A 23,874-nucleotide genomic window follows, 5' to 3' on the forward strand; every position below is an offset into this window, starting at 1 on the left:
ACGGAAGGCTATCCCAACATGGGTAACAAATATAAACAAAAAAATAATAATAATAATAATAAAAAAATTTATATTCCACCATCACAGGTCAACACATAATTTTAATATTTTCTTCCTTAGAACTGATATTTGCCGAAATGATGCCTCAATTTGAATTCTATCTTTCAGCATATATTTATTTGAAATAAATGGTATTTGGTATCTAATTGAAAATCTAGATCTTTCACAATTAACAAAGGGAATTCAATATGTTCCAGAACACCTAAGAGCCGAAGGAGGGGGCAGAATCAACAGAGATTTTTCATAAAAATAACTACTAGGATCTTGTATTTTAAAATGCCATATTGATATATTAAGTTCTCTTATATGTTTCAGATCTAATAAATTCAAGAAAAGAAATAATGTTTCATTTTCCGATGCATCTCTAAGTTTTGATGGACGATGTAAAAAATTTCCAAGTATTCTCACTGCTTTATTTTGAAGGATCTGTAGGGGTTTTATATGCGTCCAAAAAGTATTTAAATAAATAATTGTGCAATAATTTAAATAAGGAGCAATCAAAGAATGATAAATTATTTTTAAAATTGAAAATGGAAAAACTTAAGAATACATGAAAACTTAAGAACTTCACAAAAGCAGAGTAAATAAAGGAAAGAAAAACAATTAAGATCAAAAACATGAGAAATTAAAACTATTTACGAAGAAAGGGCATGCCAATAATATAATGAGATTATGAGGTAAATCTGGGACAAAGGGATGTACAAGAACGAGTTGAATACATAGAATGGCACACGAGTGCAGATTTATCTTGGTAATCATTAGCATAAAGTTATCCTTAATATAGATAGAGGCTTATCTGTTGATATCTTTGGGACATATCCATTTTTTGGTATAAGTTTAGAATTGTGGCCCCTGATATGGAGACATGTTAAGAAAACAATTCTTACTTTAAAATATGTATAATGATCCTAGTTCTCATATTATCCAATGGGAGAACCTTTATCATCAAGTATTTTCTCTTTTTCCCTTCCTTTTCCAACTTGAAAGAAAAAAATTACAATTTTGCCATGCTCTTCGTTGCAATGCGTAAATCTTTTTAAATTGTTGCTACAAAAATTGTTTATTATAGATAGCGTTCGTCCGGTCATTGTTAATTCCGTTTTTTTTAATGATAAAGCAGTGCCGAAAATACAAAATATTGCTATAAATATACATATACATAACTAAAATTGCATTCTGGACCTAAATAAATACCAAATGAACTATACCCAACCCCTAAATATATCCAAATCAGGGTATATATTTGCACATCAGGGGGGTGGGGGCAAAATTTATTTGTGATGTAAGTGAAAGTTATATTTAGAATCAGAATGTAATTTTGGTTGTATATTTGCACATTAGGGGGGGGGGGGGGTATCATATTTTCTTTTAATGATAGAAAATGGTGTGGCGAAAATAAAAATTAAACAACTATTTATATGTCTACTAAAAATGGAATTAAAAAAAAATGAAATGGATAGAAAAATTACCTTTTTTGATTCTAGGATGATCTAGCAGTTTCACAATCAGAGGGAATTGTACAGGTAATTAATTTATAATGATCAAATGATTTAGATGATGAAATTATAATTTGAGACTTGATTTGACAGATGATTGAATATAGGCACTTGTGATGATAAATTTGATTATTACTGGCTGGTGCCTTGACTGGTGCCAGGTAAACTTTGATCTGGCTAATGAGTATCAGGTTTGTATAACTCAGCAGCCAGTAGTAACAGATGATGCAGTCTGGCCCCTTTATTGGGAAAAAAAAAGTCTTCCAATAAAACTCGGCAAGATATCCAGCCATGTGGTTGTCCGATCTCCCGTACTTGGGGATCGCTTCACGCATTGAACGCCATAGACGTTCAATATTTTGTGTGTGGGTCCCCAGTCACAGGGTCCACAAAATTTAAAGAATGATTCACAGTTAGGTGCTGGAAACATTGCGTGCCTAATCTATTGTAAGAGTTCCAACAATCAGATATTATAGTGGTTCCGGGATGAATCCACTCTTTTATAATTTCAAGTAGTGTGTCAGCTGTTCGGTCAGGAACGTGAACAATAAAAAAAATTGCAGTGTCTCTCTCAATTCCTCCGAACACCCACTGTCCTTCAATGTAACGTCCCCTATTGTATTTTCTTTTCCCTACCTTTGCTTCATCTACTTCAACTATTTTTTCAGGACCACCCAATTTACCACTATGTTTCTCAATAAAGTTAAAGCATATTTCACGACAAAAACTTTACCAGTCAAAGGCAGTTGCTGATGAAATGCCAATTTCATCAACCATAAATTGCTGAATATGCGATCCTCTATCTAAATTGCAAAAAATCAGCATAATCTCGGTTATTTGCTGATATGATGTTTGCATTTTCGCACCCAAGTCCCTGTATTAAGACTTTGACTACAATTGCACTTTTTTTTAATAAGATTATGTCCACGTCGTTCCATTCTTATTTTCCGACAGCGGAATGCATGTCGTGTTTCATCAAAATGGCATTCAATCTGACAATGAGGGCAAAACTTTTAGTTGGCAAAATGTTATGATTTATCAAAAATTGCTGTACATCACCTTCACTTTGATGGTATAGTCTAAACGACATAATTTTATTGTCACACAAGACACATAAATTTTTCGTTAAAGGCATGATTTCAAACACAATTCACAATTTATATAATTTCAATATGCCACTGCTTTCTCCGTAAACACGTGCTATGACATTAGGTTCAGAATGCAATTTTAGTTATGTATATTTATAGCAAAATTTTGTATTTTCGCCACTGCTTTATCTATCATTAAAAAAAACGGAATTAACAATGACCAGAACGAACGCTATCTATAATAAACAATTTTTATAGCAACAATTTCAAAAGATTTACGCATTACGTTCACAGAGTGGAAAATATTGTAATTTTTTTCTTTTAAGTTGGAAAAAGAAGGAAACAAGAGAAAAGACTTGATGATAAAGATTCTCCTATTGGATAATATATTAACTAGGATCATTATACATGTTTTAAAGTAAGAATTGTTTTTTTAACATGTCTCTATCAGGGGCCACAATTCTAAATTTTTACCCATTTTTTTGGTAACCACAAGACGCATCACCACCGTTACTAAGCCTTCCGAAATCCATTGTAAAGGGGAGAAAGTAATACCAAAATGCAGCAAGAAGGGTCTTATAAGTAACAAATAAACACTTAAGATGAAAGGAATTAGATATAGGGCGATAAACGAATGTTTGCTTCAGAGGTCTTGTTTCCTCTGGCATTGAGATTGGTTGACCATCTCCCATTGTAATACCTGTAAAATGTCAATACATTAGACTATAATATTAGACGAAAAATATTAGACTATAATATTAGACGAAAAATTCTAGATAAATTCTAAGAAGCGTTCTAAAAAAGTGACACAGTGTCCTAAAGGATATATATATATATATATATATATATATATATATATATATATATATATATATATATATATATATATATATATATATATATATATATATATATATATATATATATATATATATATATATATATATATATATATATATATATATATATATATATATATATATATATATATATATATATATATATATATGAATATATATAAAACAAAATTCCGAAATGTTTAACAATCACCTAGTTTTAGGGACCCATAGAATATTTGCCAAAAGGAAACAAAAATACAGATATTGAGATTTCGCCAGGAGGGCTTAGGTCCATCATCTGGAAAGAAAACAGGCCTTTTTGGCGTAAAGCCTTTTCACGGATTTGGACCTAAGCAAAAGTTTGTAACTCGATCAGAATTATAGATAAGCCCATTTTGAATAAACAAATCAATAGGTTTCTTTGAGCTCTTTCGAACCAAGTGCTTAACTCATTTAAGAAAAGTGGACTTGTGCTCTTTTTGCAAAGCGCCACAGAAGTCACCCACATTCTTTGTTAAGCCTTATCAAAGCTACACATAAAATTCGTCACCATTTTAATGAAACCAACTGATCATATAACAAAAAGACTAACTTGGCTTCAGGGTTCAGGTACCTCTGTAAAATCACGCACAATATTCTCATACCTGAAAATTAGTGACTAGCTAGGACTTACTGAAATTACCAGTTATATAAGTTATGACAGTTTTTATAACCAACCAACCCATTTTAAAGGGTAAAATCTGCAGTGCTGTGGCAACATTATGCCCGTGCCACATCATACTCACATCTACCGATAAAGAAAGCCAAATATCATGAATGACAAAGTAATTTTCTTGATTTTTGCGTCACACTTGTATTTAAAAAGCGAAAAATAAAAATTGCAAGAAATTAGTTTAAAGAGTTTGCACCAGCAGTAATTTGTGTCCAACTGTTCTCTACTAATACTAGGTCGTCTTTACTTTTGTCAGATCCCTCTCCCAGGTAGAAAAACTACTGTTCTAAGTTTCCACCTTTTCTAGTTAGTAGTCTCAAATTCCGCCTCCACTAATGTTAAAGGGCCGAAAATTTGTGTCTATTCACTTTCTTCCATTAATTTGTTTTAAACTGGAATGATATATTTGTAGCACTGCCTCGACTTTATCGCAGTTACTAGACGTTACTTTGTAACAATTTTACCAGTTTTACCGATTTTTTTCCTGGATCGAACACAGATTTTTTTTTTAAACTAGCCCATGTGCAGCATAGCAGCCACTACTATTGTATAATCAAAAAGGAGAAAAAAAGGAAATAGTCTAATTTCCTAAAACTTGAAGACGCAAGAACCTAGACGTCGAGCTAAAACTGAATTTATGCAACTAAATAATACTGAATAATATGAAACTGAATAATAAAAATATAAAACTGAATATTATGCAAATTAAAATAATGCTCAATTTCAGCTTGTTATACATATTTCTGTAACTGGTTGCACGAAACGGCTGCCTGGATTATCAAAAAAAAAATTCTTAGGCAAAAATTCCAGGCACGGTCTGGGATAGGACAGAGAATGGCTTGAAAACCCTGGGGAAACTGCAGCCGACAAGTCAAAATGATTCCAAAATCTATTGGTTAGTGTAGAAATGAGAGAAAATAAGGCATCGTAGAACTGACAGTTTAATAGAGGTAAAATTCACTATGTTTTATAAGGTTTTATTACGACCCTTATCTATTTTTCGAGTTCAAACATAAATTTGTTTTTACACTATTACACGCTTTCCCTTGTGTAGCTTAGAAGTTTAGTTTAGTAGAGATTAATGAATTTTTACTTTAGAATTTATGTTATTAATTATGATTTATAAATTATTTCGAAATTATGTTATTATTATTATGAAAATATGTTTTACTTTAGAATTATGAATTTAATTTATTAGAATTAATGAATTTTAATGTAGCTTAATCTTCTTAAAAACAATGTACCTCGAAGCCCTGCTTAGAAGAAGGGCTTCGAAACTACAACCCACCTCATGATATCTTCGATACTGCTACTGAAACCTGCATTTTTTTCATTTTTCATGAAAATTTTCATTTTCATTTTTTGACAGTATATTATCTTCATACTTATAAATGCTGGATCACCTTCAGGATCTAGGTAAAAAAAGAAAAAGAAAACGCACAAAATACGCATACTCTATTTTGAGAATCGGAAATCTACTGACTGTATTTGCACCTGTGTAACAGAGAAATCTATCACCAAACTACACTACAATTCTAATTCTACAACTCAAATTTTAAGCTACAACCCACCACATGATATCTTCAATCTGCGATATCTTCTTATCATATCTTCAAGTTTACAAAAAAACACCCAAAAACACTTAACACTTGGAAAAACACTTAAATGAAACATTACATTTACTTTATACTGAGATTTTTTTTTTTTTTTTTTTTTTTTTTTTTTTTTTTAGTTAACACAATTTCCAGACATCTCGCTATTCTTCTGTAATTTTTTAGTGGCCATACCTAGAAAGAATTGTTTTCTGACTTGAAACTGTCCAAATAATTTTTTATATAAAAAATATTTTATATAAAAATAATATAAAAAAAATACCTGTGCCGAGGGGGTTAGGAATTCCTGGAAATTCTAAGTTAGTTGATACAGTTAAACTGTAAAATCAAGTTGAAACTTGATTTGAGACTTGAAAATTGATTCAAGTCTCACTGTAGATTTACTTAAAAGCAATTTAGTATCAGTTTCTGAAGCAATGTCAAATTGTTTAGCAAAAAAAAAAAAAAAAAAAAAAAAAAAAAAAAAAAAAAAAAAAAGTCTATAGGGATTGGGTATATAACAACGTTAATCCAGGGAGCGGGCTTAAACATTAAAACGTACATTTGGGGAAACAAGGAGGATAATTCATAACAATAACGGACGCTAAGTAACATGGTCAGATCTAGGGGGGGGGGGCTAGAGAGGACAAGCGCCCAGGTGGCAAAACAAGCTTAAATTGTAATATTTTGGGGGCAAAAATTGTAATATTTAAAGTATTGGCGTAAAAGTCTATATTTGAGGTTCGTACAAAGTTAGTGGACCTGTTAGAGAGTTTTAATTGGCATTGATGCTAACTCTCTTGCCTTAAATGTTTCTAAATCTAGTTTTTGTTTCTTCCTCGTAGGCTATCTAAGGTTTGTCCTCAACTATCTGAAATTCATATATCCAAAGGCTTTTATTAGTAGTCCAAAGGATGACCATGTCCGTTTCCTAGGCATCCTCTTAGATGAAAATTTATTTTTAAACACCATACTGATTCGATTAAAATGAAGGTATGCAGAAACTTCGGTATTCTAAGAAAACTCAAAACATATGTTTCCTGGACCAAATCTAAGAATCCTATTTTAGCTTAATTATTCTTATGAATTTTTGTTTTGTTATCAAAACAAATGCTCTTAATATTAGTCTTATATTAATATTCTTAATTTTTTCTAAGTACGCAAAACAAACCAGCAATATACACTTAAGACAAGTAGAAAATTCCTTTCCCCTATTTTGAACGCGGTGCATTCCTTTTCCCATATCAGCTTGTATTCTTTGTAATTGATTGTAAACCTGGTAATTGATTTTTCTTCATAAAACTAGGATTGATGTTTTGCCACTGCTCATACTTATCAGAATGGCAATAGGAACACGAGAAACCTTTCGAATGGGATTCACACAATTCTTCAATACACAAAGTACAGTCTTGAACCGGAATATTATATATTCTATAAAGCATACCTCAAAATGCTCTTAGCATTCCTCAATATTTGGCTTGTTGAATTTTCTGTTCTTATGCATATTACTTGTGAACGGCGAGGAATGACTATCGAACATCCACCACCTTCATTCTTGGGGAACCGAACTTGTAAGAACCATCTGTGTTGCAAGATGAAGCAAGTTGAAGCAAGTAGAATCAAGTTGAAACAAGCTGAAACTGTCAAAATCAAGGAGACATCAGATAGAACGTATAGAAATACAAACTTGAGGATGTAGTTAAGCCCTTTGAGCATGCTTTTAAAATAAAGTATAATGAAATGAAAGAAAACGTAATTCTTTTATTGAATTTCAAATTTTCCGTGAATTAAAATAAGTGTTGCTGTGTTTATTTTTCAGGAAAACTATCATACTGATTTTCGATGCTGGGCAACGCTGCACATCACTAGCGCATGTGTTTTTAATTTGCTATTGCTCCCTTGTTGAAGTACTAGATTCTTTTTTACTGAGATCAGAAACTGAATAAAAATTTTTATATCTTAGTATTTCAGTTTTTCACCTTTTTTCTGGTATTATAAGTAGCCTTGTATAAAATGAAAAGGAATCCCCTTAGTTTTGACATTGTTCACCCCCCCCCCCGTCTCCGTGGTAAGAGTCGCCTACCGAAATAAAAGAAAATATAAAACCGGAGTGGTGAATCTTCGTTGCTTTAACGCGAATGGGACAGGAATAAAAAATGGTATAGATTAACATAATAGGCTACAGATAAAAATGTACATAAATAAAAATATTCACAATTATACATAAAGAAGATAGAAAATAAATACAAGATAAATGGAAAATCATGGCAGAATATGGAGCATTGGAAATAGTCCCGAAACACTACGTCGCAAAACTTAGTGCAAAAGGCATATCTGAGTGTCATTCAGTTTTTTTTTGCATTTACACAGGATTACTAAATCCATGATCATTAAGTACGTAAAAAAAAAAAAAAAAAACGCTTCTAAGAGCGAAATTCTAACATAAAAAAACTTAATAAATAGTGTAATTATGTACATTTCCCTTAGTTTTGACGTTGTTCACCCCTCTTCCCTCTCAGTAGCCCCCCCCTCATAAAATCAAAGAAAATTTAAAACTGGATAGAGGTGACCCTTCGGTGCTTTTACACGAGTGCAACAGGAATAGAAAATATAGTACAGATTAATATAACATACATAAAAATTATATAATTATATACAAAAATAGATACTAGACGCATGGAAAATCATGGCAAAATATGCAGTACTGAAAAGATTCTCGGAACACTACATTGCCATGGTTAGTGGAAAAGGCGTATCTGCGCATCTTTCAGTTTTTTTTTTACATTTACACAAGGTTAACTTAGTAATCATTAAATATATCAGCAAAGAAAGAAACACTTTTAGGGCAAAATTCTAACATAAGAAATTGAGAAATAGTGTAACTATGTGTATTGTACAAAATTTTGCAAAGTGTTCAAAAAGGGGAAAAATATTCGGGATTAGGCAATTAGGAGATTTTAGATAAGGTTCTTGGATAATTTTTTATAATTCCATAAGATAATTAGATAAGATTTGAGGTTCTAAGATAATCGGGATTAGGAGAGTTACAGATCCTATCTAAGAAATGATTGGCTTTTAAGTGTTTCAATGAGTTTTTTTCACCCTACCTTTCCAGACATTTATTAAATTTTTCTCATACTTTGGATCTACTATAGAAAAGAACTGTTAGTAATTTTTTTGTAAGAAAAAAAAACGTTACTTTTATTTTGTTTTTCACCAAGACAAAAGTGGGCGATTGTTTGATCTAAGCTGCTATAATATTCCAGATCAAATTCTTCTTTTCTTCAAAAGTTTATCTCATGGCCCATTCCCTTTTCCAACTTCAACCCTCACAAACACCTGGTTTGTATAATCAATCTCCATCTCCTAAAAATGGAATTCGAACAATATCAAATTCGAACAAAAAAACAAGTTATGAGTTTTTATGCCACTATTTTAAGTTTTGTCGTGGAGGCTACATTACCTTATATTAAAAACATTTTTGGCACCAGGAGAATTAATTGAGAGGGCAGGGGTAATATTTCCTTAGATATTTACCCTCTTAGATTTCGAAAAATACCTATATTTTGGTATTTTATAATTCAAAAAATGACCCTGAGAGCATTTTTTTTAATGCCATCTAGAGGTAAAAACTTACTACAAGACCATTTCCAGGGGGATTAGGGGGTTTGAACCCCCATCTCCCCCAAAAAAAAAAAAAATTTTTTATACATTTTTAAACCAAGTATTTATGCTAAAACAAGCCTCAAAACTTAAAAAGAGGTTTAGAGGACTCAGTATTTACGCATTGAGATAAATAAAGTGTAAAGAGGGGAAGGAGAGAAGCTTAAAAAAAAAACAACAATAAACTGAGACACTGAACAAAAGCTGAAAAATAATGTACATTTTGAGACGGGATAATTAATTTTTATTTGGAATTTTTGTTTTGACTGCTGTAAAACCGATCGAAGTGAGACGCGACTTCTTTTCATACATTCGTTTCCTCGCCTCTCTCACTGAAAACAGGGCATCATCGGTCACATAAATATTTTTCTGGTTTTGCATCGTTTTTCCCTTTAGCTTCTTTCCATTCTTGAGCATTTCGATTTTATTCTCATGGTTGCTAACTTTAACCTTGAAATATTTCTTGTATTTTATAATCGTAATAACCGAAAACTGTGGTATCATTGGTAAATCCAAGCCGTCTGTACATATCTCAGTAAACATTTAGCCTAAGCTTCGTCCTCGTAAACTGCGTTCCATATAATCACATTATTTTCCGTCGTCTGGTGTTCAGTAGCCATAAGCCTACCAGACATATGCAAATTCTTTTCTTTGAACTTGAGTTTTCAGCATCCAAACTTCATTTTCCACAGCAGCCGTACGTGAACTCGACCCCAAAAGTTCGAATCGTAAAGCCACTTGTTCCGATTCTATTGCTTGTATTTTATTTTCTAGTGTATTAGCTAATCGATCGAATGAACTGAGTTGCGAGTTTCACGCAAAATATCCATCATTTTCGCAAAATCTTCTGACAAGGTTTGAAATGATGCCCGAGCTTTCGTCGACTTCCGAGTGTTTTCTTTACCTTGTTTAAGTATAGGTGTGACACTACCAGAAAGAAAACTACGTAGAACCAGAGATTGAGCAAAGCTGAAATAATAACTGCAAAGCTCAGATAATAACTGCAACAAAGCTGAAATAATAACTGCAAAGCTGAAATAATAACTGCAACAAAGCTGAAATAATAACTGCAACAAAGCTAAAATAATAACTGCAACAAAGCTGAAATAATAACTGCAAAGCTGAAATAATAACTGCAACAAAGCTGAAATAATTACTGCAGGCATTTCAGCAATAATGGGCAATTATCAGCAAAATTCCTAAAACATAGGCCATCACAATCAAGAGAATCTGATCTTTTTACTTTCTTCAGCGCCTAATATAAATTACTCATACTTATCGCAAGAACTCTATGTTGACAAACAGACACTGGCAGAACCCAACTAAGTAGATTAGAAAAAGTTTTCTGAACATACTGGTTAAATACAGAAAATATGTCAATATAATGGCGCACAAAATTCATAAGGTTTAATTTCAACTGAGCTGGGGGAGTGGAGTTACTGCTGTTGATAACTCTATTCCCAGGTCATTTTACTATTTGGAGTGTCCCATGCGTTGAGCCTTGCATTATGTAAACAGGATTTGTATTCTTTCTTTGTTTTTTGCTTGACTGTAAACACAGCACCAGAAGAGGTCTGATTGCAAGCATTCCACAGTTGCAACCAAAACTTTTTTCACTTCTGGATGTATATTCGACAGGGGCTTGCAAGGCCCAGAACGCACATGCTCAATCAGAACTGCAGCTTTTGTGGCCAACTTTAGACATTCCACAATCTGGTAATAATATGCATTTAGGTCTTCCTCAGAATCAGGGCAATTAATCAAAGTCTGGAGCAAGTGAAACAGGACTTTAATAGTTGAGAGTAGAGTGCATAAAGTAGTAATATACATCTCAACATTTATCCGATTCCAATTGGGCTTTTGATAGCATTTTGAATGGGGACCCTTAAAGTGGGCCTGAACATCAGGAGGCTCAATTAGGCACAAAATAGGGAGATAGTCATCATTGATTTTACATTCATCTACAGACACCTTGGATTTAATAAAACTGGACTTAGACACAACAATATAGTTGAGGTTGGATTTAATGGAGCCGTGATTATGAATGTAAGCCAGGTTCTTAGCAGCAAAATGATCGACACTTGGCAGAGAATCTAGCAGGAGTTCAGAGCAATCAGATGAGGTCAATAAGTCAGTATTGATATCCCCGGCTAGCAAGGGCGTCCCAAGACTCATTTCCTTGGAGGGGCGATCTTCGTAAATTTTACCGAATCGCTACATGATTTATGCCGAATTTTCTACAGAAATCAAGAATTTCGCTATATTTCGGCCAATTTTGCAAAATTTCAGGTAATACTTCTGCCTTAGATGAAAATTTTACCGAATGCCAAAAACGTTGGAGGGGTTGCGTGCCCCTCCCCTCGGTACGCCCCTGTCGGCTAGGATCCAATCAACATTTTTATCTGCAAATTTTATGAAAAGAGATTTCAGTTTATGGCAAGCTTTAGCAAAAGCAGTAAATGATTGAGTATTTCAATGATTGCATGGGAGATACGCATTTACAACAGCCATGTTGTTACAGTGGATTGCTAGAATATTAGCATCAGAATAAATTTGCACAGGCTGATATCCCCACCAAATGAAGATGGCAGTGCTGCTGGAAGGGCAGCCATGGGTCTTTCTTGCTTCTTGAATAAATATATTGTGTGTAGCAGACTGCCTTAAACTGTTTGTATTAACCACAGTATAAAAATATAGCAGTAAGTTTACTGCAGATAATTTCTGGCTCTTCATTCTCGGTGCGAACAAACAGCTCCTCCCACTTATTCTTGCATTAGCGCGTACAAACAACTCCTCTCATTTGATCTGCCATCAGCGGTCCAATTACCCTGGAACAAGTATTTTGGCAGAAACTTTCTCAAAATGCCTTTGAACCAACTTGAGACTTTGAAACCTACTTTTAATTCCTAAAAACATCTAATAATTACATTGCACTACTAATTACCCATTTTCATATATTTATTGGAATAAATTAATTTAAAATTAGTTTCTTCAAAATTTAGTGTTCCAACGTTGAAGCCAAGTTATGCGTTCAAGAGAAATCTGACTTGTCTATCCGTGAAAAGATCTAATGTCGCTTATGTTTCTACGGTCTCTGGAGTACTCGCACCTCGGTCCGGGTTTTTATAATGGGTGAGATAGGGAATAATCATACTGCCTATAATTTATATACTGTGGTATTAACTTTGGAAAGTAGATGCTCCTGTAGGAATACAACATAAAAATTTAGCAGCTTGTCAATTGGCAGATACTTATCTTTAGTACCATGACTGTTCAGAGAAACAAAACTTAAGGCTGAAGGAGAAGTCATCATAATGTCTTGGCAAGCTGCATTTCTCAATACCAAGCAAAAAGAAACATGATTTCCGCTGCAATTGGCGCACTTAGGAGCAGCTGAGCAAGGATTCTCTGTGGTGTTTTTGTGAGCCCCAGTACAGTGGGAACATTTTGGTAAATCAGGAGAACATGGGCATCTAGCAATAGGGTGATCTACCCCTTGGCACTGGAAACAACAACGCAGTAATTCTTGATAGATTGCAACACAAAAAAGCTCATATCCAAGCCAGAGACCATGGTTAATTGCATTTTTCAGTGCTAGCTGATTCAAAAATTCCAAACAAAAACATTTTAAATGTCCTATTTTTACAGCATGAACTAATCCCAGTATGCTTTCCTTTAGAGATGATTCTGATACATTTTCAGGGATACCCCAAACAATACCAAGTGTTTTTTTGTCAAGGACCTTGATTTGAACATTAGGTAGGCTCTTAAAGGCTGAGGCAGCAAGGAATATGGCTGACTGCCTATCTTGAGTAACTACAATCCACTTTTTATTCTGAATGTCAGGTTTTAGACTTAAAATCCCTTCCATGACCTTCAATCGTATCCAATTTATCTTTTTGCAAACCAGGATCACTTAAATTGGTAGGAACATTTTTCACAATTACTGTATCCATAGGTTTATCTTTAACTGAAGGGGCATGGAGGAGAAAGGTGGCTGGATTTGAAGCTTTTCTGTCAAAATACATAATTCATTAAAACAGACGTTTACCTTACTACTAAGCATCATAGGCACCCATAAGGGGGGCAGGGGGGGGGGGCTGCCCGCCCCCCTGGCTGAATGATGTTGCCTTATTTTAATATTTTGTTCTGAGATTTCTATTATATAGCATTAAAATTGCCAATTAGACCAGGTTTGCCCCCCTGGAATTCAGCTTATGAGCGCCCATGCTAAGCATGGAATATGCCAAAGCAGGAATTATCGGCATTTCACTTGCATTCCTTATCACAAAATCCAGTACATCTATATCTTCAGAGTTGCATCTTTAAAATGCTGCAATAATATTTTGTTGGGCATTGTTGCCAACTCGCCTAGGCAGAACTTCCCTTGGAAAACCTTTCTGGAGGAAAAACTTTCTTGCATCTAACACATCAGTAGCAAAAAAAAAAAAAAAAAAAAAAAAAAAAATCCAAAGCATGGTCTTTAATCGAATTTTGGGAAATCCCTTGTTCAAGATTTTTCTGTATGAAATCCAACACTGGATTAAAAAAAAAAGTTTACCTTTTGCCCAAATTCCAAGATGAGTCATTTTCACTTACAGTAATGTTTTGGTTATAAGAAAGTCTCATGGGAATTTGATTGGAATTAGCTATTCAGTTAAGTCTGTTTATGTTATTAATAGTCACTGCTTTGCTATCCAAGGTGTTTAAACTATTTGCCTATTAGGTTAAGGTCACTGAATTAATCACAGGCTTAAGACAAATAATGGTTATAAAAAGTCCAAATTCCAAATTCCAAGACGAGTCATTTTCACTTACAGTAATGTTTTGGCTATAAGAAAGTCTCATGGGAAGTTGGTTAGAATAGCTAATCAGTTAAGTCTGTTTATATTATTAATAATCACTTTTCAGCTATCCAAGGTGTTTCCTCATCACTGTCTGATTCAAGACACAATTATGCTACATCTGGCAACACTGCATCAGGTCATCGGGAAAAAAAGAGAACATAAATATAACAAAACCAACAGAAAAAAAACACAAATAAATTAAAATGAAAAACATACTTATATACAAATCTTCACAAAATTATTTATAAAGAGATACATCTTTCACAATGTATCAGCCCTTCATCAACATACTTAGCCAGATTCCTTAATGTCATTTTAACTTGTGATCCTACAATCCCTTACACCCTCCTTCTATCTGTCAACACTAACAAAAAACACTCATTTCTCAGATCCACCAAATCCTTACGATTCCCCCCCAAAATGAAAAATATCCTCATCGACTTCCCCCCAGATTGGACAAGCGACTTGGTTAACACTATGACCCCAAAATTTCCCCTCTCTTTCCCCAATATAAATCAACCCTCCCCTTCAATTTGAAATCAATTTTATTTCTTCCCCTTTCAACTCAAAATAAACTTCTCGCCCCCCCCCCTCATATCTTTCACCATACTATACAGACTCAGAGATCCAAAGACCTTCTTTCAAGCCTGCCACTGCTGTATTCCTTCCTTGTGTAACCTTTCTTTAACCTTATCAACCACTGTATCCAAATTTGATCTCTTACCTTTACTCCAAAAATACAAATATCATACTTCATCTAAAATTTTCTTAATTTCCTGCAGTCACCCTACCTCTACCTTATCCTCCATATGCTTCTTTTACTAGCCTACTTTTACTTCTAGAAATTTGTATCCAAAACTTCATCATTCTTATTAACCTATCTTTTCTTAACCTACTTAGTCCCAAATCCCCCTCTAGTACAAAACTGTGAGTGGATTTATGGACCCTAAGAACTCTCTTTAAATAATTCCTATGGGTTTTCTCCAAATCGTAACTTGCTCTGAAACCCCACAGCTACACCCGTAATGAATAGCAGGAGGAGTTTAGTCCTAAATAAATATTTATGCATTGCTAAATCCCTAATCTTTCCAACCTAACTTTTGAAATTAAATTCATACACATATTTCCCTTTTGTACTCTATGCTTAACCTCCTGTGCATACTTACCACTCCAAAAAAACTTAACCCCTAAATATGTAAATTCTTTTTTAATCTCTATAAAATCACCGTTGAATAAGGAAGCTGCTAAGTCTTGTTTAGGCTGGGAAGGTATTAATAATAGAATACTAATTGCTCATTTTATGACTAAAAAGTTTAGAGTATCAGTTATAGTAGTATATGCCCTTGTAGAACAGACTGACGGAGATACTAGTGACTCAGATGGATTTTACTTAGTTACAGGAGCAAAGAGACAGGGTCCCAGGTAGAAATATGATGTTTTTACTGGGAGGTTTTAACGCCCAGGTTGGTAAAAATAGGCATAGATGGTACCCTAGCCTAGGTAAATTTGGTATAGGAAAAGAAAAAAGTAATGGATACAGACTTTTGCAATTTTGTAGGTATAACAATCTAGTTATAACCAATATGGTGTTTGGTCATAAAATGGCTTATAAGTTAACATGGTTTTCACGTGATGGTAAGACATCAGACCTTATTGATTATGTTATAGTAAACCATAGACTGGCAGGATCAATACAAGATACTAGGGTATATAGGAGTGCCGTTATTGATACCTTGGATGTGAAGGAAGATTTGTTTTGTGAGGAGGAATTAGCGACAGTACTAAAAGAACTAAAAAATAATTAGGCTCCAGGTGCTGATAGGATGGTAAACGAGTTTCTTAAATATGGTGGCTCTGAGGTTAGAAATAAGCTACTGAAGATTATGAATATGATTTTTGAAAAAGGAGAAGTACCTAACGATTTTAGGAATACCTTAATTAAGCCACTTTATAAGAAAGGTGATAAAAGTGAGTGCGATAATTATCGACGGATTAGTCTGGTCTTTGTAGGTAGCAAATTACTAAGTAATATGATACTTTTTAGACTAAGAGATGCTGTAGACAAAGTTTTAAGAGAAGAATAGTGCGGTTTTAGAAAAGGTAGAGGATGTGTCGACCAAATTTTCACTCTTAGGTTAATAATTGAGAAGTGCCTGATTTTTCAAACACCTTTGATCCTTTTTTATAGATTATGAGCAAGCATTCAATTCTGTTGATAGAAGAGTTTTAGCAAAGGTTTTATCCTTGTATGGTATACCAGACAAATACATTAAAGTGATTAGTGCTATGTACGAGAATAACACTGCTGCGACAAAGGTAGGAAATGAGATTAGCAGCTGGTTTTGTATTAAATCACGAATTAATCAGGGTTGTGTTCTATCTTCCTTTATATAAATCATTTTGATGAACTTTTGTCCTAAGGAGCACAGGAAAGGCAATGGGAGAACATGGAATCGAATGGAGAGAAAAAAGTTTTCTGGAATTAGATTATGCTGATGATTTAAGCATCCTAGATGAAAGCGTGAGCAAAATGAATGAATTTTTAGAGGTTTTGCGAGTTCAGGGTGCTAGAATAGGTTTGAATATTAATGTTAAGAACACTAAGTCACTAAGGCTAGGAATAAGTGAAGATGAAAAAGTGACGTTGGACAACGAAAAGATTGATCAGGTGGACAGCTTCACTTACCTTCGCAGTATTATTAGTAAAGATGGTTGGAGCAACCCCCTCCTCAACGCCTCGCTCTTTACACTAAAGTTTTTATTGTTTTAAAAAATAAAGTTGTGAGACAGAGTCAAACTTTAGCGTAAAGAGCGAGGCGTTGAGGAGGGACAGCCCCTTTCATATACAGAATAATTTCTGTTCATTTTAAGTTTTAATGTCACTCCTTACTTTGAGTTTAAAAAACATGTTTTTTCTTATTTAATTTCTGATCGTTTTTTATTTAATGCAGCTTTGATTTTGGCTCATCGTCATTGAATAAATAAACAAAAATTTGCATAAAAATTTAACTTTTCTTTTGCTAAATGGATGTCTCTAAATTTGGTTATGACGTAATTTACAAATTAACTTACGTAACTAACTTCTATATTCGTATATTTTTCCTCTGGCAAAAAATACAAAGTTGCAGATTTTTGCGGTGTGATTTTCATTAAAATTCTTTCACTTGCAGGGGATGTTTCCCCCCTCTTTAAAAAATCCGGTAAATTTTCTCAGGCTCGTAGCCTTTGATGAGTAATACTAAACTTAATAAAATTTATATATTTAGAATCAGCATTATAAATCAGCATTATATAGTTTCGATTACTATTGAGCCATATAGCTTGTTTATTGTTTTTTTTTATTACGTATATGAGGGGGCTCTGCCCTTAGTCAATACCACGCTCTTTACGTTAAAAGTTAAAAAAAAAATTAATTCACAAACCCCTGAATGACAAAGGCGTTTAATTAGAATAGACAGCTCTTTTGAAAGCACTAAAAAAAAACTGTAGCGTAAAGAGCGAGGTATTAACTTGGGGGAGAACCCCCTCATATATGTTATAATTTCTGTTCGTTTTAAGTTCTAATGTTGCTTCTTATTTTCAGTTGAAAAAAACTTGTTTTTTTTAATTTAATTTCTGATCGTTTTTTTAAATAATGCTTGGAAATCCGGCACACCCTTCATAAAAATGTCCCTTATCCCAAAAAAACATCCTCCATGGAAAGATTCTCCTGAGTATCCCCCCCCTCCAGCCCCACCCTCCGGAAAAAAATCCTTCCTGAAAATGTCTGTATACTTCCCAATAACCAATAAATAATGCTGGCAAGTCCGGCGCCACCTTCATGGCAATTTCCCTTCCCCTATGAAAACTTCCTTCATGGACAGATCCTCCAACATAATCCCCGACCCACCCACCCCCCCCCCACTACCAGAAAAAACCCTCCTGAAAACTTCTGTATACTTCCCAATAACCAATACTATATGTTAACATTGGGTAAAAGTCATAACTTTTAGCCCTCCCCCCGGGGACTTCGGGGGATTAAGTCATCCTAAAAGACATAGTTATCAGATTTTCGACCATGCTGAACAAAATAGATATCTCAAAATTTTGATCAGGTGACTTTGGGAAAAAAATGAGCGTGGGACAACTAGGCCCTAGTTGCCCTCCATTTTTTTTTGGTCACTTAAAAAGGGCACTAGAACTTTTTATTTCCGTTCCAATGAGCCCTCCCACGATATTCTAGGACCACTTGGTCGATACTATCACCCCTGGAAAAAAAAAACAAATAAACACGCATCCGTGATCTTTCTTCTGGGAAAAAATGCGAAATTACACATTTTTGTAGATAGGAGCTTGAAACCTCTACAGTAGGGTTCTCTAATACGCTGAATATGATGGTGTGATTTTCATTAAGGTTCTATAACTTTTAGGGGGTCTTTCCCCCTTTTTTTGAAAATCAGCCAAATTTTCTCAGGCGAGTAACTTTCGATGGCTAGCACTAAACTTGATGAAAATTATATATTTGAAATCAGCATTGAAATCTGATTCTTTTGATGTATCTATTGGTATCAAAAACCCGTTTTCTATAGTTTCGGTTACCATTGAGCAGGGTCGCTCCTTACTTACAGTTCGTTGCCACGAACTGTTTGATAGAACCTTAATGAAAATCAAACCATCACATTCAGCGTATCAGAGAACCCTACTGTAGAGGTTTCAAGGTCTTATCTACGAAAATGTGGAATTTTGCATTTTTTGCCAGAAGAAAGATCACAGGTGCGTGTTTATTTGGTTTTTTTTCTTTTCCCCGGGGGTGATCGTATCGACCCAGTGGTCCTAGAATATCGTGGGAGGGCTCATTGGAATGGAAATTAAAAGTTCTAGTGCCCTTTTTAAGTTACCAAAAAAATGGAGGGCAACTAGGCCCCTCCCACGCTCATTTTTTCCCAAAGTCACCTGATCAAAATTTTGAGATAGCCATTTTCTTCAGCATGTTCGAAAATATTATAAGTATGTCTTTTAGGATGACTTAATACCCCGAAGTTCCCGGGGGGAGGGCTGAAAGTTATGAACTTTACCCAATGTTAACATGTAGTATTAGTTATTGGGAAGTATACAGACGTTTTCAGGGGAGATATTTTCTGGCAGTGGGGGGGGACGGGGTTGGTCGGGGGTTATGTGGGAGGATCTTTCCATGAAGGAAGTTTTCATGGGGGAAGGGAAATTGTTATGAAGGGGACACCGGACTTCCCAGCATTATTTAAAAAAATATCAGAAACTAAATATAAAACAACAAGCTTTTCAGCTGCATCAGCAGCCACTTCAAAACTTTAAACGAACAGAAGATATTACATATATGATTGGGTTCACCCCCTATTCAATAAATCACTATTTAAGCCAAAGATCTTTTAGTAATTTAATAAGAGCTATTTATTCTAATTAACGACCTTTTTGATTAAGCAGTCATTTTTAAAGAATTGGAACAAAATTCGAACTTTAGCTTAAAGAGCAAGGTATTGACTAGGGGACGAGCCCCCTAATATACGTAATAAAAATATATGAATATAGAAGTTCGTTACGTAAGTTAAGTATATTTATTACTAATAAAAACGTTCGTAAATAAAATTAAACAAGTTTCGAGAAAGCCATTTAACCAAATAAAATTAAATTAATATGAAAATTTTGTTTTAATTATTCATGTACGGCGAGCCACGATCAAAACCTGCATTTATTCAAAAACGTTCAAAAATTAAATAAAAAAACAAGTTTTTTTAACTGAAAGTAAGGAACGACGTTAAAACTTAAAACGAATAGAAATTATTCCTTATATGAAAGGGGCTGTCCCCTCCTTAACGCCTCGCTCTTTACACTAAAGTTTGACTTTCTCACAACTCTATTATCAAACAGTTCGTGGTAACGACCTAAGGAGCGACCCGGCTCAATGGTAACCGAAACTCTAGAAAACTGTATTTTGATACAAATAGATACATCAAAAGAATTAGATTTGAATGCTGATTTCAAATATATAACTTTCATCAAGTTTAGTCCTACCCATCAAAAGTTAAGCGCCTGAAAAAATTTGGCTGATTTTCGAAAAAAGGGGGAAAGACCCCCTAAAAGTTATAGAACCTTGATGAAAATCACACCATCATATTCAGCGTATGTGGGTTATGTGGGAAGATCTTTCCATGAAGGAAGTTTTCATGGGGGAAGGGACATTGCTATGAAGGGGATGTCGGACTTATTTATTAAAAAAAATAGCAGCATTATTTAAAAAAAGATAAGAAATTAAATATAAAAAAAAACAAGTTTTTAAGCAGCAACATCAAAACTTTAAACGAACAGAAAATATTAGATATATGATTGGGTTCACCCCCTAGTCAATACCTCGCTCTTTAAGCCAAAGATTTTTTTGTACTTTCATAAGAGCTATTTATTCTAATAAACGGCCTTTTTGATTAAGCGGTCATTTTTAAAGAATTAGAACAAAATTCAAACTTTAGCTTAAAGAGCAAGGTATTGACTAGGGGGCGAACCCCCTAATATACGTATTAAAAATATATGAATATAGAAGTTCGTTACGTAAGTTAATTCGTAAGTTACGTCAGAACCAAATTTAGAGAAATCCATTTAGCAAAAGAAAAGTAAAATTCTTGTTAGAATTTCGTTTACTTATTCACTGACTGTGATCCAAAATAAAAGCTACATTAACTAAAAAACGATCATAAATTAAATAAAAAAACAAGTTTTTTAAACTGAAAGTAATGAGCAACATTAAAACTTAAAATGAATAGAAATTATTCCGTATATGAAAGGGGCTTTCCCCTCCCCAGCGCCTCGCTCTTTACGCTTAAGTTTTTTTTGTTTAAAAAATGATCGGAACTGAAATAGAAAAAACAAGTTTATTAAAATGAAAGTAAAGAGCGACATTAAAAATTAAAACGAACAGATATTATTCCGTATATGAAAGGGGCTGTCCCCTCCTCAACGCCTCGCTCTTTACGCTAAAGTTTGACTCTGTCTCACAACTTTATTTTTTAAAACAATAAAAAACTATAGCGTAAAGAGCGAGGCGTTGAGGAGGGGGCAGCCCCTTTCATACACGGAATAATTTCTGTTCGTTTTAAGTTTTAATGTCGCTCCTTACTTTCAGTTTAAAAAACTCGTTTTTTTTATTTAATTCCTTGAAGGAATCAACTATATCTTACAAAATTGGTGACAGTGGGCATCCCTGTTTTAAACCTATTTGCATCAGAATTATCATGAATACCTTACCTAGTATTCTAACAACTAGGCCTACTGAACTATATATTCCTACAATTAATCTAGCAAAACTTACAAGCAGTTCCATCTCCAAAAGTTGTTTAACTAGCATAGCTCTTATCACATTATCAAAACCCCCTCTTACATCCAGGAATGCTACATAAATCCCACCCCCTCTTTTCAGAATTCCTTTTCTAACTATACTATTCAAAATAAAAACCTGCTCGATTGTACCCTCTTCTTTCCTAAACCCTCCCTGTTCCTCTATTAATTTCCCCAATTCTTCTAGCCATTTTCTTAGCTGACTATCTGCTATCTTACAGGCAGTTTTACCAAGTTGTGCAGTGGTTTTACATATTGTATTCAAAACAAACATTTTGCAAATTATTGATAAGAAATAGTTGGTAAAAATGACCAGCTAGTTGGTAAATATTTTAGCTAGTAACAACCCTGCTCCTCATAATTATAGTATGACAATGCCTCCTCACATTAACCCTCTTCTGATTTCTAAGTCTTAAAAGTTTTTCTACTTGAAAGGTCTACCTATCGAAATTTTTACAAAACAACATTTTACCTTAATTTTCGGTTATCAGTTTCTTTTTCTCTGGTTTTAGTTCTGAAAGTTCATTTCCTTTATTTGAGTAGAAATTTAAACCATATCAACTTTTTTTTTCTCCAAATTTAGAGAAATGTATTTGCAGATCTGAGAGCTCATAAATTTGGACTGAGCAAAGTTATGAAGCTGAGAACAGTTTTCTTGTACTTTATTTAAGCAAAAAATCTATTCTGCAAGGTTTTACTTCTATAACACCAACATTTTTAAAGGTCATCAACGGTCTGTATCCTCTAGAGGGAAAAGAAGGAGAGGTAAGTGCTTCAAAATACCTTCCTGTGACATACTTTAGTCTGTAGACCAATCCCTGAAAGTTCCATTTTCCTAACCTAACCCCTTTCTAAGATAGCAAAAAGTAGTTAAACTAGACTTTTACCACTTTTTATTCTATGGATTGGGGCTATATGAGACCATTATAAGGGAACGAATTGTCAAAATGTGAACCAAACTAGGGTAAAAGAGCAGTATTCGGTTGAGCAAAATTATGTAAAACTAAAACCCTAACATCTTGTTACCAAAGAGGAATTGTACATACCAATCACTGTATATATAATTAGCAGCAAGTTTACCGCAGATGATTTCTGGCTCTTCATTCTCGGTGCGAACAAAAAGCTCCTCTCACTTCTTCATGCATTAGCGGGTTAGTGTGTATACGTCAATCAATGAGAAATGGTTCGAGATTGTATTATTTGTAATTGCGAAAGCAGAAAAAAACTTGGTGAGCCAGCCAAGTGGTTTGCAACTGTCTCATCTCACAGGTATGACTTAATTTATATACAAATTATGACAATCTATTATTTATATACAGTGGACTTAACTGATTGGCCTATGTAGGATTTCTCAAAAAGGGGCGGGCGGGGGGGGGGGGTTTGATGAAATTTGTGAAAATAAGGAATGTTTTTTCTTCTAATAACTGGTGGAATAGATGTGAGGGTTTCAGTGGCGGATCCAGGATTTTTTAGGGGATTAGGCAAATTAGGTTGATCCGATAAACTTAAGTTAGGAGCAAGATTAATTAATGCAAACTTGCGTTAATTAGGTAAATTAAACTAGTTTGGACTACGTTATGGGGGGGGGTGCCCCCTCCCCCCTCTGGATCCGCCACTGGATGGTTTACTTTTTTTCACGTCGTGATATTTATTTTCTCAGATTGTAGTTCCTATGTGACTTGAAAAAGGCTAATTACCTGTTTTGGGGGAGAGCCGAGATAAGAGCTAGTTTCGTTTTCAATCAATGTTTTCGTATGAAATGGGCAGACCTTTCCTGAACTTTAAAGAATAAACACCTTTAAGAATAAAAAATTTAACTTGATTATCGTTGTAAATTCATTCTTTGTCTTTCTTTCCATTCTTAAACCAATGTTATATTTACCTTTTGGATTACTACAGCCCACTATATATACATTTATATAAATTTATGTGCAGTGTTACAGCCATATCAATTATTCTCTTTCTTTTTTATTCTTTAATAATTTCTGGTCGTTTTGAGTTTGAATTATTGTAGGCTTCTATTTCTACTGATCTTAAGTTTAATATGGCCTTTACTTTTCTTTAAAAAAACTCTTTTTCGTAGTTTTTGTTGTATATATATATATATATATATATATATATATATATATATATATATATATATATATATATATATATAATGGTTCTATAAATCACAAATATTAAATATAATTTTTCCTTTTCAATAGCTTGTCAAAGCAGAGACCACAATTCAAAT

The 23,874-nt window shown here is 33.9% G+C and overlaps 1 protein-coding gene across 2 annotated transcripts in view; it reads right to left on the minus strand.

Moving 5' to 3' along the window:
- Nucleotides 1-3,085: 3,085 nt before the first annotated feature.
- The window catches only part of LOC148939593 (uncharacterized), a 43,774-nt gene continuing 22,985 nt past the window's right edge, over nt 3,086-23,874 (minus strand). Inside the window, exons 3-4 of one of the 2 annotated variants that reach the window (XR_016143539.1) lie at nt 7,232-7,427; nt 3,086-3,344 (exon numbers count right to left, since the gene is read on the minus strand). Coding sequence is in view for 1 of the 2 variants with exons in the window: in XM_089106999.1 (XP_088963125.1) it covers nt 3,257-3,344; nt 7,232-7,503 (360 nt within the window). In the remaining variant the exon portion in view is untranslated. Of the gene's footprint in view, nt 3,345-7,231; nt 7,785-23,874 lie in introns of those variants that run through there. The other variant, XM_089106999.1, reaches the window with a different exon arrangement.

The sequence above is a fragment of the Artemia sp. Qi Xiang Cuo genome, chromosome 21, assembly GCF_049724085.1.
Source record: "Artemia sp. Qi Xiang Cuo chromosome 21, ASM4972408v1, whole genome shotgun sequence".
NCBI lineage: Eukaryota > Metazoa > Arthropoda > Branchiopoda > Anostraca > Artemiidae > Artemia > Artemia sp. Qi Xiang Cuo.